The 12,967-nt window shown below is 36.3% G+C and overlaps 2 protein-coding genes across 4 annotated transcripts; one reads left to right on the top strand and one right to left on the bottom strand.

Annotated features, from left to right (window-relative positions):
* Positions 1 to 1,560, top strand: LOC116131636 (dnaJ homolog subfamily B member 4-like). Its single transcript, XM_031417300.1, has 3 exons — positions 1 to 282; positions 427 to 869; positions 1,119 to 1,560. Exons 1-3 carry the CDS (start codon positions 1 to 3, stop codon positions 1,558 to 1,560), a joined length of 1,167 nt encoding a protein of 388 aa, XP_031273160.1.
* Positions 1,561 to 1,955: 395 nt separating this feature from the next.
* On the bottom strand, positions 1,956 to 11,609 carry LOC116131598 (aldehyde dehydrogenase family 3 member H1). 3 transcript variants are annotated; one of them, XM_031417249.1, is made up of 10 exons: positions 11,239 to 11,609; positions 9,220 to 9,288; positions 9,024 to 9,120; positions 8,694 to 8,900; positions 5,404 to 5,519; positions 5,176 to 5,280; positions 4,924 to 5,096; positions 4,723 to 4,813; positions 2,857 to 3,006; positions 1,956 to 2,366 (listed from the first exon to the last, which is right to left on the bottom strand). In XM_031417249.1, the coding sequence occupies exons 1-10, from the start codon at positions 11,467 to 11,469 to the stop codon at positions 2,127 to 2,129; spliced, it is 1,479 nt and encodes a 492-aa protein (XP_031273109.1). In that variant the 5' UTR covers positions 11,470 to 11,609; the 3' UTR covers positions 1,956 to 2,126. The 3 variants fall into 3 exon arrangements, with proteins under 3 accessions (XP_031273109.1, XP_031273111.1, XP_031273112.1); XM_031417251.1 differs by lacking the exons at positions 8,694 to 8,900; positions 9,024 to 9,120; positions 9,220 to 9,288; positions 11,239 to 11,609 and adding exons at positions 7,026 to 7,232; positions 7,356 to 7,452; positions 7,552 to 7,701; XM_031417252.1 differs by lacking the exons at positions 4,723 to 4,813; positions 4,924 to 5,096; positions 8,694 to 8,900; ... (1 more) ...; positions 9,220 to 9,288; positions 11,239 to 11,609 and adding exons at positions 3,697 to 3,787; positions 3,898 to 4,070; positions 7,026 to 7,232; positions 7,356 to 7,452; positions 7,552 to 7,701 and having other exon boundaries at positions 1,968 to 2,366.
* Positions 11,610 to 12,967: the final 1,358 nt, after the last annotated feature.

Here is a 12,967-nt window from a genome sequence, read left to right as displayed (position 1 = left end):
ATGGTAGATCTTCATCCCCAGATTGGCATACCAACAGGTGCCTCCTCCATACATGAATCAGAAAGGAAAGATTCTACCATCCGTCTTACGCTCCTTAAATTTTATAGATTATTATTCACACGATGGCGACAAAGGAAGAAATCCTCTTCATCTGAATCCACTCCGGATCATAAAAGGATTCAAGACGTAGACACTACAGCTGAACCGTCGGATATTCAATTACCTAGACATTCAAACGCCGTTTCAGAATTACCCAGACATTCACAGGCGGCCGCCCATAAGGTACATATGTATAATATTTATATAATTATATTTCAAAACCCTGAATTTGAATAATGTTTAACCTGTTTATGCATGCATGGCATGAAAAAGAAAGCAAAGGTTACGATGGTATTGATGATTTGAATTTAATTGAATTTGCTGGAGGTTATTGAGGAAAATTCGGATCAGGAGGAAACAATGCATGGAGTCCACAGTTATAGATATAAGGTTGATCATAATCACGACCCTCCAACGAGTCCCGGTTGTTTCTTCAGACACCGTAGCGGCGATCATAGCTTTCATTTTCCTTTATCAAGAAGCAGTAGCAGAAGGAAGGACAACTCACCAACACCATCGCTGGCATCTTCTCTATTTAGGAGCGGGAGTCGGAAGAGCGGTGTGGACGAATCAACTATTAATGGGTTCCCAGCGTCTCTCTCCCGAAATGCCAGTCGGAGGAGCACCACCACCCCCATTATGTTTTCCAACTCGACAGGGTTGGTGAAGCCGCCAACTATTCAGAAGAATCTGGAGTGCACTCTTGAGGAGTTGTGTTTTGGGTGCACCAAGAAGATCAAAATCACAAGAGATGTTATCTCAGATGCCGGGTTTGTTTTTGTTTCTTTATTATTCTTTCTTCTTTCTCTAAATTGTCTGTGATTGCATCAGCAGCTTCAGGATTCTTATTAAATCACAATTTGAAAAATCTGATTATATATGTTATTTTTCTTTTAATCAAGTTAATAGTAAATAAATTAGCTTGACAATCTACAATTATAAACAAAAAGTGGGGAAGAAAGAAAATATTGGTTTGTAGTAACCTCATATATAGTTTGATTATTTGACTATTTTGGCAGGCAAGTAAATCAAGAGGAAGAGTTGCTATCAATAAAAGTGAAGCCAGGATGGAAAAAGGGAACAAAGATAACATTTGAAGGCATGGGAAATGAGGTTCCAGGATCTCTCCCAGCTGACATAACCTTTGTGATTGCAGAGAAACGGCATCATATGTTTAGGAGAGAAGGCGATGATTTGGAATTGGTAGTAGACATACCTCTAGTTAACGCGCTTACCGGTTGCGCCATTCCAATTCCTCTGCTCGGCGGGGAGAAGATGGATTTGAGTATTAATGAAATTGTTCATCCTGGTCAGGAAAAGGTCATTAAAGGACAAGGCATGCCAACGAAAGATGAAAGAACGAGGGGGGATTTGAAATTGCATTTCCTAGTCAACTTTCCAAAAGAACTAACAAATGATCAACGGTCCGATGTTCTTAGTATTTTAGAGGGTAATTGTTGATTGATTTGTCTAGTTCAGTCTTTGATTTATATATAGGAATCAAGGATTATTGTATTTATTGTGTTTTGTTTTCTTGGTGTTTAGCTCATCATGCCCACTACCTATACTCTTGTTATAAAAACATGATTATTAAACATTTATATTTTATAGGTGAAAATCCGATTTATATATACAGAAAAAGATTTACATTTGGTTTTGTACGAATCTAGCTAGCCCAGGGAAAAAACTAATGCTTTGTTGAAGAATGTTTCTATCATTTTGTAAGGCTAAGTGGTTAGCCAACTGTTAGGATATCTAAATAAGGAGGGGCATAAGTGTGGTTGTTTATCAAACAACCTCTGTTTTCTCTCCAAGAATGTTGGTGTCACACCACACATTTCGTTTGAAAAAGAAAATAAATAAACAAATTGCATGAACACACTTCAATTGCACTCACATATTCAAAACAAATCAGTCTCGGTGAAATTAAAACATACAAGTAAAAATGTAATCTGAACCGATTGAGTACATCAAAATACGCAGAGAATTACAGAGAAAGAGAACTTTACACACATTCAGAGATCTTTTTAAGCCTTAGGGAATCCGAGAAGGGCACGAATTATGCCGATTATACTACCAGACATAAGAGCCTTCATCAATCTTAGCTTCCCCTGTGTATATGGTGGATATCTCAAAGCCGCGTCACCAGCAAAACTTCTGTACAGAACTGCCTTCTTATGGCTAAAAGCATCAAAAGAAAATTTCCCATGGTACGATCCCATCCCACTCTCCTGGACTCCCCCAAATGGCAGACTGGATACTGCAAGCTGCAATGCCAAGAACATATAAGATAGATTTAAACATCATCAAAATGTTAAAATTAATTCAGGATAGTAGATGCATATACAATTGGGAACTTATGACATTATTTTCTTTTCTGTAATTCTTATTGCATCATTTCCGAAAAGTGTAAGATTCACGGTTACCAATGCCCTTTGACTTTCTAATGACATTTTCCCAGAGAATTCCGAAATTAAAAACTAAGGTCGCATAAAACCCTGACCAATGTTTCTAAATATCAATCAACCAATGTAACAAACTGCAACACAACACAATGAAGCTCTATCCTCTATTTGTGGTAATACAACTGAAAGAATATCATCATTACTATTTTGTCCACGGCAGCATCTAGTTGTTACATTAACTTAATGATGGAGGATATCATATCTTCTACATGTAACATGCATGAATGTGATAAATGCATGATGCAAGTATGTTTATGCAACTTGTCTCTAAAGTTCGAGGAAGCATAATTACATGTAAAGTAGTGTCATTGACAACCACACCCCCTGCTGAGACCATTGTCACGAATTGCTCCCTGAGCTTCTTGTTGTTGGTAAATACATATGCTGCAAGTGGCTTTGTTCCCGAGTTAATAATATCAAAGCTATCCTCTATTTTGTCAACCTGTTCCAGAAAACAGCATAAGGAATCATAATAGTTGTTGCATTGTTTCTCACTAATAAATGCATATTATTTAAACTAATATTGTTACAATCATATTAAGTGCTCTTTTGCAACTGTTGCCAGATGCAGAGAAAACTCTAGGCAGGTGTAACCATTATTTTTTTTATTTCCCCGTTCAAGTTAAAAATGGTGGCGAGAAAAGGCTCCTGAATTGAGCAGGATTTCTCTGTTTATGAGACAGCAATGTATAGCATGCAGGGAATCCAATGGGATCTCAGTTCATAGCATGCCGCCATTACTCCCATCTCCATCGGCTTGTAGTCATTCATGTCACTCAAGGTACTTGCATTTTGGTAAAAATCATATTTGGCTCATAGCCTTAAAAATGATTCCACCCATATCTAGAATGCTACCTCCTCAGGTTAAACTTTATACTCAGTAAATTTTCCAGAAAGAAATTTCATACTTTATCTGATATTATTCTACAGATAGAAGGAAAGTTGATTATATTCCTTGTGTTCAGTCTGAAGAAAAGCTGATGTAATAGAACTGAAGGGGCTTGGGGCTTGCCTGAGATGAATCTCATATGGCTTGTCAGCTTCATACATTTTTACAGAAGATGCATTTCGTAAAAACACCAGATCATTGAAAAAAAAAAAGGGCACTGCTATATAATAACTCAATGCTTACCGTGAGTATGGGGAGCAAGGGACCAAATATCTCCTCACTCATGATCAGAGAGTCTCGAGGAACATCTAGCAGGATAGTTGGAGCAATCCTTCTGCCATTTACAGAAAGAGTAACTAAATTTAAAACAGGTCCATCCCAGCAGCTGAACCTAATGTAATGAAGTAAAAGAAAGAGTACAGGCAAATGCACAGCAGAACTCACAGGTTAGATTTGTCCCTTTCTCCTCCATGGACTATCTTTCCAGAAACCTTATCATCATCCAACATATTTGACAGGCGAGCAAAGTGGTTGGAGTTCACAATGCGAGACAAGTCTTTTGATTCCATTGGTTTTTTCCCAAAAAAATTCTCCAATTCGCATCTCAGACTATCCACCTGAAGGAAAGAGGCTTCAGAGAAAAACTAAAACAAAAATATAGATGCAGAATCTTGCCAAAGGTATGGGCAACCTTACCAATTTTGGGGCATAATCTTTTGTGGTTACAATATAATCAGGAGAAATGCATGCTTGTCCATTATTACAACCCCACTTGCCCATGATAATCCGCCTAGTTGCAACCTTTGAGATATAGATAGATGTAAGTCATACCAAACACAAAGATGAGAGAAGCAGTGAATTTAGCAGCAAGGAAATGAATATGAAATATAGACCCCAGCTACGAAAAAAATAAATGTTCTGTACTTGTAAATTGATGCCTGAATCAACAACAACTGGAGATTTTCCTCCAAGCTCCAAGACAACTGGTGTAAGGTGCTTTGCAGCAGCAGCCATCACAATTCGTGCAACTCTTCCATTGCCTACCAATTAAAGGATTGTAACATAACATATTACATCCCAGGTAAAGTACGAATCGTGTATTTTGATGTCAATGCAGAAAGAACCAAAAGGTTTCCTCCACCATGATAGAATTAATGAATTCCAAAGAGATCAAGGCATAAAGACTTCCACAAGATTTCTCAAATTAAAATAAAATAAAATAAAATANAAAAAAAAAAGGGCACTGCTATATAATAACTCAATGCTTACCGTGAGTATGGGGAGCAAGGGACCAAATATCTCCTCACTCATGATCAGAGAGTCTCGAGGAACATCTAGCAGGATAGTTGGAGCAATCCTTCTGCCATTTAAGGAAAGAGTAACTAACTTTAAAACAGGTCCATCCCAGCAGCTGAACCTAATGTAATGAAGTAAAAGAAAGAGTACAGGCAAATGCACAGCGGAACTCACAGGTTAGATTTGTCCCTTTCTCCTCCATGGACTATCTTTCCAGCAACCTTATCATCATCCAACATATTTGACAGGCGAGCAAAGTGGTTGGAGTTCACAATGCGAGACAAGTCTTTTGATTCCATTGGTTTTTTCCCAAAAAAATTCTCCAATTCGCATCTCAGACTATCCACCTGAAGGAAAGAGGCTTCAGAGAAAAACTAAAACAAAAATATAGATGCAGAATCTTGCCAAAGGTATGGGCAACCTTACCAATTTTGGGGCATAATCTTTTGTGGTTACAATATAATCAGGAGAAATGCATGCTTGTCCATTATTACAACCCCACTTGCCCATGATAATCCGCCTAGTTGCAACCTTTGAGATATAGATAGATGTAAGTCATACCAAACACAAAGATGAGAGAAGCAGTGAATTTAGCAGCAAGGAAATGAATATGAAATATAGACCCCAGCTACGAAAAAAATAAATGTTCTGTACTTGTAAATTGATGCCTGAATCAACAACAACTGGAGATTTTCCTCCAAGCTCCAAGACAACTGGTGTAAGGTGCTTTGCAGCAGCAGCCATCACAATTCGTGCAACTCTTCCATTGCCTACCAATTAAAGGATTGTAACATAACATATTACATCCCAGGTAAAGTACGAATCGTGTATTTTGATGTCAATGCAGAAAGAACCAAAAGGTTTCCTCCACCATGATAGAATTAATGAATTCCAAAGAGATCAAGGCATAAAGACTTCCACAAGATTTCTCAAATTAAAATAAAATAAAATAAAATAAATAAAGAAGAAGAGCAACTTCAAAGTTGGCAGAGCATCAAGAAACCCTTTTAGCTAAAGCACCCTGTACATTATTTCCAGTAACTTTGACTCTTCTTACAAGTCAAAAGAGGATCTCATGCAATGTTATACACCTCTAAGAAGAAATTCCAAAAACACTATTGCTGCACCAATATCATCACCACACAACAAATAAATTACTGGAAAATAAACCTGGAAAGGCAATCCTAAAAACACTCATGGTCCTTTTTCTGACCCCCCAAAACTATATTAACTTATATCTCTTAAGAAAGATAACCACCAAACATAATTCGTAAGTTCTGCCAAAATACCCTCCAACATAAGGCACCCAGATCATTAAAGAATTTCCTAGGTCAATCCACACTTAAATCATCTGGTGCAATAGAATAAACCTAATTTCTTTAAGAGAATTACACCTAAAGCTTTTTGTAATTGTAGAAGCTTTACCTATCTAAAAATTTAAAACCTTTTTACCCTACCAACATTATCCAGAAATACCTAATTTCTGTATTTAATACTGCCTCAGAGTACAAAAGATATATTCTGAAGGGAAGCTATTCATTCCAAGAAGGGCGCTAGAAAAGTTATCTTTGTGAACTTCACCTGCCAGTGGCATCTTACCCTTCCGTAAATAAACCGAAGTCTAAAAATCACCTCAAGAAAGAGCAACTTGAAAAGGCTACAAAGTCAAATACCTTATAAACATGTGTGGCAATTGCTATGAGAAATCAAATTATCCACCATCGGTTTAGATCTCAAATTTACACATCCCCAGGTTCATTAGTATTAACTACAGTATATCCTGCACCACCTTAAACTATCTCCCACTTCTTAAAATTATAAGTGCTTATGAGAGCCTTCCTATTTCATTGCCCACACAAATACAAGAACATATAATTCACATGCAGTTCAAAGTACCACACACGTGCTTTGAAACAGAAACAAACAGAAGAGTGCTGTACCAGCTTTCAGATCAGAATTCCAATCTGATCAACATCAGAACTTTCAACCCACACCAACTCAAATACTCGATGTGTTAATCCTACATTTGAATGTTCCATTCAGTCCACACTTCATTTTCTTAAGTGAGCCAAGACGTCCTTTTCTCGTGGCTATGTTAAGCGAAGTTTTCAGCTGAAAAATATTTTAACTAGTGCACCTTAAGCCAATAAAAGACCTCTATCTTTCTAGACATAACTACAAGTTCCCAAAAATAAAAAAAATTATGAGATCATGATGAACCATTAGTGACACTAATATCATGCCAAATGAAGTACTAGATGATGATAAATAAGAACCTGTATAAAATATCTTATCCCATTTTTGCTCCAGCAGGGCAGATGTTTCAGCAACAGCCCCCTCAACAACCCTGATGGAAGAGGAATCCATATACTCTCCCACTAATTTTGCAAGCAATGAAGATGAAGCTGGAGCAATTTCAGATGGCTTTAGAATCAGGGCATTACCAGCTGCAATTGCTCCGACAACTGGATCAAGAGACAACACTGTAGAAAATTTGAAGATTGTAGTTGTTATCTTAAAAATGAGAAAACTAAAGACATCAAATCTGAGAGATATATTTGTAGTTCAGGATTAAAATATTTTAGACAAATTCACCAGGAACATACAGAAAGGGTAGTTCCATGCCGAGATAATCAATACAACTCCCAGTGGTTCTGACACTATTTCAGCAGATGAAGGAAAAGTGGTAATTTCAGTTTTAGCCTGCCATGTGAGCAAGATATTGAATTAGACACAATAAGAGAATGTCAAGATTTTTCGTAATACAAGTACCTATTAGTTACGAATTTCTGAATAATTAACCTTCTCTGGTGCCATCCAGCGTTTCAGTTCCTTCAGTGCCAATCGGATTGAGCCCTTCAACATACCTACCTGCATAACAAACCATGTCAATCATCAATATAGAAAATGGAAAATAACTGCTTCATCTCGAACTTTTACATGATAACTTTAAGCTCCAGGAGTGGCCTCCAAAATCAACAAACAACTTTACTACAGAATTAAGAAAGCTCCAGGATTATCCAATGGCATGTGACATAACAATGAAAGGAAATTACAAAGCAAATAAAACTAGTTACATTGTAACAACAACGGCTGGGGATTAGCAATCATGTTAATTTGATATTTCACATGTCTTTAAACCTTGACTTGAATATTTGTAGCAAACTTATCAACGTATAATGAAGTGCACAGAGTTGAATTCATTAAGATGTTATTGATTAAAGTTACAAAAACATCCTCCACTGAGACTTGAAGAAAATATATCCTTTGAACATTTAATCAATTGCATACTATTTTACAACATTTAGCAAAATGTCATGCATCAACGTTTCTATAGCAAATTATTCAATTCAGCGATCTTCTAATTTGTCACAATTACAAACATCCTGATTCCTAACCAACAATACTGTAGCTTCTAAACCTCTTAAACAAAACTTTCTTCTTCCCATCTTCAAATCTGTAATTTGGTCAGCTGCGTACTATCCTAATTTTTTTTTTCCANCCTTCCTATTTCATTGCCCACACAAATACAAGAACATATAATTCACATGCAGTTCAAAGTACCACACACGTGCTTTGAAACAGAAACAAACAGAAGAGTGCTGTACCAGCTTTCAGATCAGAATTCCAATCTGATCAACATCAGAACTTTCAACCCACACCAACTCAAATACTCGATGTGTTAATCCTACATTTGAATGTTCCATTCAGTCCACACTTCATTTTCTTAAGTGAGCCAAGACGTCCTTTTCTCGTGGCTATGTTAAGCGAAGTTTTCAGCTGAAAAATATTTTAACTAGTGCACCTTAAGCCAATAAAAGACCTCTATCTTTCTAGACATAACTACAAGTTCCCAAAAATAAAAAAAATTATGAGATCATGATGAACCATTAGTGACACTAATATCATGCCAAATGAAGTACTAGATGATGATAAATAAGAACCTGTATAAAATATCTTATCCCATTTTTGCTCCAGCAGGGCAGATGTTTCAGCAACAGCCCCCTCAACAACCCTGATGGAAGAGGAATCCATATACTCTCCCACTAATTTTGCAAGCAATGAAGATGAAGCTGGAGCAATTTCAGATGGCTTTAGAATCAGGGCATTACCAGCTGCAATTGCTCCGACAACTGGATCAAGAGACAACACTGTAGAAAATTTGAAGATTGTAGTTGTTATCTTAAAAATGAGAAAACTAAAGACATCAAATCTGAGAGATATATTTGTAGTTCAGGATTAAAATATTTTAGACAAATTCACCAGGAACATACAGAAAGGGTAGTTCCATGCCGAGATAATCAATACAACTCCCAGTGGTTCTGACACTATTTCAGCAGATGAAGGAAAAGTGGTAATTTCAGTTTTAGCCTGCCATGTGAGCAAGATATTGAATTAGACACAATAAGAGAATGTCAAGATTTTTCGTAATACAAGTACCTATTAGTTACGAATTTCTGAATAATTAACCTTCTCTGGTGCCATCCAGCGTTTCAGTTCCTTCAGTGCCAATCGGATTGAGCCCTTCAACATACCTACCTGCATAACAAACCATGTCAATCATCAATATAGAAAATGGAAAATAACTGCTTCATCTCGAACTTTTACATGATAACTTTAAGCTCCAGGAGTGGCCTCCAAAATCAACAAACAACTTTACTACAGAATTAAGAAAGCTCCAGGATTATCCAATGGCATGTGACATAACAATGAAAGGAAATTACAAAGCAAATAAAACTAGTTACATTGTAACAACAACGGCTGGGGATTAGCAATCATGTTAATTTGATATTTCACATGTCTTTAAACCTTGACTTGAATATTTGTAGCAAACTTATCAACGTATAATGAAGTGCACAGAGTTGAATTCATTAAGATGTTATTGATTAAAGTTACAAAAACATCCTCCACTGAGACTTGAAGAAAATATATCCTTTGAACATTTAATCAATTGCATACTATTTTACAACATTTAGCAAAATGTCATGCATCAACGTTTCTATAGCAAATTATTCAATTCAGCGATCTTCTAATTTGTCACAATTACAAACATCCTGATTCCTAACCAACAATACTGTAGCTTCTAAACCTCTTAAACAAAACTTTCTTCTTCCCATCTTCAAATCTGTAATTTGGTCAGCTGCGTACTATCCTAATTTTTTTTTTTTCCAAAGTAGTTAGACATGAATCTTAATTGATTAACCATGATAATTTTAAAATTGAGGGAAATTCATAATTACCCAAAGCCAAATTCTCAATATTTATCGCTGGTCATAAACTAATGGCAGAAAAAATGAAATTCTGATCTATTATTTTTTCATTAAATAGAAGGAGCTATCACCAGCCTCAAAAAAGTGTGATGGAATAAGGAAGATTTATTGCAACAAAAATGTCCACAAATAAAAAATTTAGACATGTTCCTTCAAAAAAAAAAAAAAAAGCTAAAGACTTAGCCGCTACATATCTATTTCAATTTTAAACATCATAGTGCAATCATTTTGAATCAGACCAGGAAAATTGCAGAAACCTGTCAGGGAAAGTTAAGTAGTTGTGCCATTAATGCTCTTGACTTCTACTCATAATATTTTTCACAAAAAGAGACCAAACTAGTACAGTTCACAAGGGATGATTCCTAGCCACCTTCTACTTTATTCGTTATGACATCGATATTAAGTTGTAAAAGCAAACAGAGCACAACAAAGTTAATGACAATAGAATGACCTACAGCAACAAACCAACAAGTGGTTGAGGCTTCTTAATTCCACAACTACACTATCCATTTTCAGTTCTAAGCCCCACAATCCTGCCTCAACCTAATATGTTATGATTTAACCAAACAAAATTATACTAGTTTTGTTTTCATCAACTTTTCGTAAAAACCGAACTAGCAAATTAGTTTCAAGACACCTACACACCTCTAAAAGTATAATTAATTCTCGTCACTAGAAATTGACTATATTCCACTGGAAAACTATTCTCACAAATAATCAATCACCCAGACACTCCCATTCAAACAATTAATATCCTAGTATCAAATTCCAGTATCGATCACTTCATCAGATAACTGTAAGCTATAAATTGCCAATTAACATCAAAATCGCTGAAATTCTTCTTAACACACAATTTAAATGCAAAGAAAAACAAAGTAGTTCAAAATATATACAAACATATACGACCCAACATAGCAGTCATTCTAAAACAGGATCATGTCTAACTACTTTCTACACACATCATTAATATATCAAATAAAGTACATCATGAATACAGAACATAATTCATTAATTGTAGTACTCCAAAAATTCTCCAGAAATGGAAAAGGAAAAACATCACGTTCATCATTAAAAAAAAACAATATTTTCGAAAAACTCTATGTTATATAACGATTAATAAAAAAAAATTGTTATCCGTAAATTGAATTAGTATTAGTATTAATTCGTTCACGATTTAATAAACATAATTGAATTGATGAAAAGGAGCGCGCGTTATGACCTCGTAAAGGGAGGCTTCAAGTTCAGGCTTGGAGATATCATCACGAAGAGCGGCGACAATCTCCGGCTCGTGTTCGTCAAGCATCTTGAACATACTCTTTAACTGAGCCACTCTCCACTCGTAGCTCCGAGTCTTTCCCGCAGAGAAACTTCCTCTCAGCTCATTAACCACCGCACTCGCCGCCGCTGCATTGAACACCTCCTTATTCTTCGTCACCTGTTCACTCCCCATACTTTCACAAACAAACAAGCAAGAACTGAAACAATTCACGGAAACGGATTCGGATCCTGTTTTATGAAGGTAACGCGTAAAGGTGATGATATCAAGATGATTGAGTCAATGACGATAATGGTGTTATGAATTTAAAATAAAATAATGATGGATGATGACATTGGCGAGGTTCAGAGAGAGTTGTCGTGACTAGCGGCGAATCTGTGGTGTCAGCTGCGGGAGTGTGATGCCTTGTAGTTATAGAACAAGGCGCGTGGATTTACGCGATGTTCTGGGAGGTGGTATAGTGTGTCGAGGTAACTTGCTTTTGCTGCTTTTCGGGTAGCTTGTGATGTGACCATCAGAATGTGAATGCTTACGCCTTTCTGGAGAGTGTACGATAATTTAGACGAGTATTTTATATTTATGTTAAACGACGTGCTTAGATATGATTTGGTTTAGATAATTATAATTATGATTTTATTACGACAATGCTACGGCCTATTAAAACACATTTCATGTTATTAAATTTTTTTTTAACATGAATTTTCGTTTATATAATACGAATGAGGTTCATTTATTACGAATGAGTCTTCCTATTTGTCTATTAATAAGTAGAATAAAAAAGATAAAAAAATTAGAGATAGACATTCATATGTTAATAGATATTCGTCCATAAATAATCGTTTTTAAAAATTAAAAAATATTTAGGGACGATCGTTCATTCATTATAGACGATCGTCTCTTAATTTTGGACATGCACCCACAAATAAAGGACGCTCATCCATAATGTAAATATAAAAATTTTAAAAAAACTTGGGATGTCCGTCCCCATCCATAAATTATGGACGGGTGTCCCTAATGTGTGGACGGACGTCCATAAGGAATGGATGCCTGTCCATAATGTGGTTTTAAAAAATTTAATAAAATCTTTGGACGCCCGTCCATAAGTTGTGGACCGGCGTCCCTTACCTATGGATGACCGTCCGTAAGTAATAGACGTCTGTCCATTATGTAAGGACGGCCATCCGTAAGTAATGGACGCCCGTCCATAAGGAATGGACAACCATCCTTTAGCTTTGGACGGGCGTCCGTACTGTAATTAAAAAACGTAATAGATTAAAAAAAAATTAGGGAAAGTTTTTATAAGATGGACGACCGTCCATAGAAGATGGACTGGCGTCCATCCTAATGGACGGCCGTCCATATAATTTGGACGGGAGTCCATTGTTTTTTTTTTTCAAAACAAAACAACTTTTTATGGACGGTCGTCCATTCCACCATGAACGACCGTCTAGGATGTATGGACGGCCATCCAAAACCGTTGGACGGCCGTCTATTTATATTAGTATTCAATCGTCCAACGTGACAGCCTCCACGTGTTTCAATGCAATTGTTCGATGGATATAGCATTTTTGATGTGTTGAATGATGTGAGTCACGGGATACGTAAACCGGTACAAGATTTCTGTGTAAAAATTCCCGTGTCAGTAGCATTGTTGGGTTATGAGTATGAATTT

This window comes from Pistacia vera, unplaced genomic scaffold (genome assembly GCF_008641045.1).
Source record: "Pistacia vera cultivar Batoury unplaced genomic scaffold, PisVer_v2 Contig235, whole genome shotgun sequence".
NCBI lineage: Eukaryota > Viridiplantae > Streptophyta > Magnoliopsida > Sapindales > Anacardiaceae > Pistacia > Pistacia vera.
This window is presented reverse-complemented; position numbering and strand designations above follow the sequence as displayed.

Bases quoted from the DNA above. Each gene is read 5' to 3' on its own strand.
- LOC116131636 (XM_031417300.1), top strand. From the start codon at position 1: ATGGTAGATCTTCATCCCCAGATTGGCATACCAACAGGTGCCTCCTCC. The intron at 283-426 runs GTACATATGTAT...AATTTGCTGGAG, and splicing joins CACAGGCGGCCGCCCATAAG to GTTATTGAGGAAAATTCGGA. The intron at 870-1,118 runs GTTTGTTTTTGT...CTATTTTGGCAG, and splicing joins GATGTTATCTCAGATGCCGG to GCAAGTAAATCAAGAGGAAG.
- LOC116131598 (XM_031417249.1), bottom strand. From the start codon at position 11,469: ATGGGGAGTGAACAGGTGACGAAGAATAAGGAGGTGTTCAATGCAGCG. The intron at 9,289-11,238 runs GTCATAACGCGC...TTTGTTATGCAG, and splicing joins TTGAAGCCTCCCTTTACGAG to GTAGGTATGTTGAAGGGCTC. The intron at 4,814-4,923 runs GTGAGTTCCGCT...CTTAAATGGCAG, and splicing joins GAAAGGGACAAATCTAACCT to AAGGATTGCTCCAACTATCC.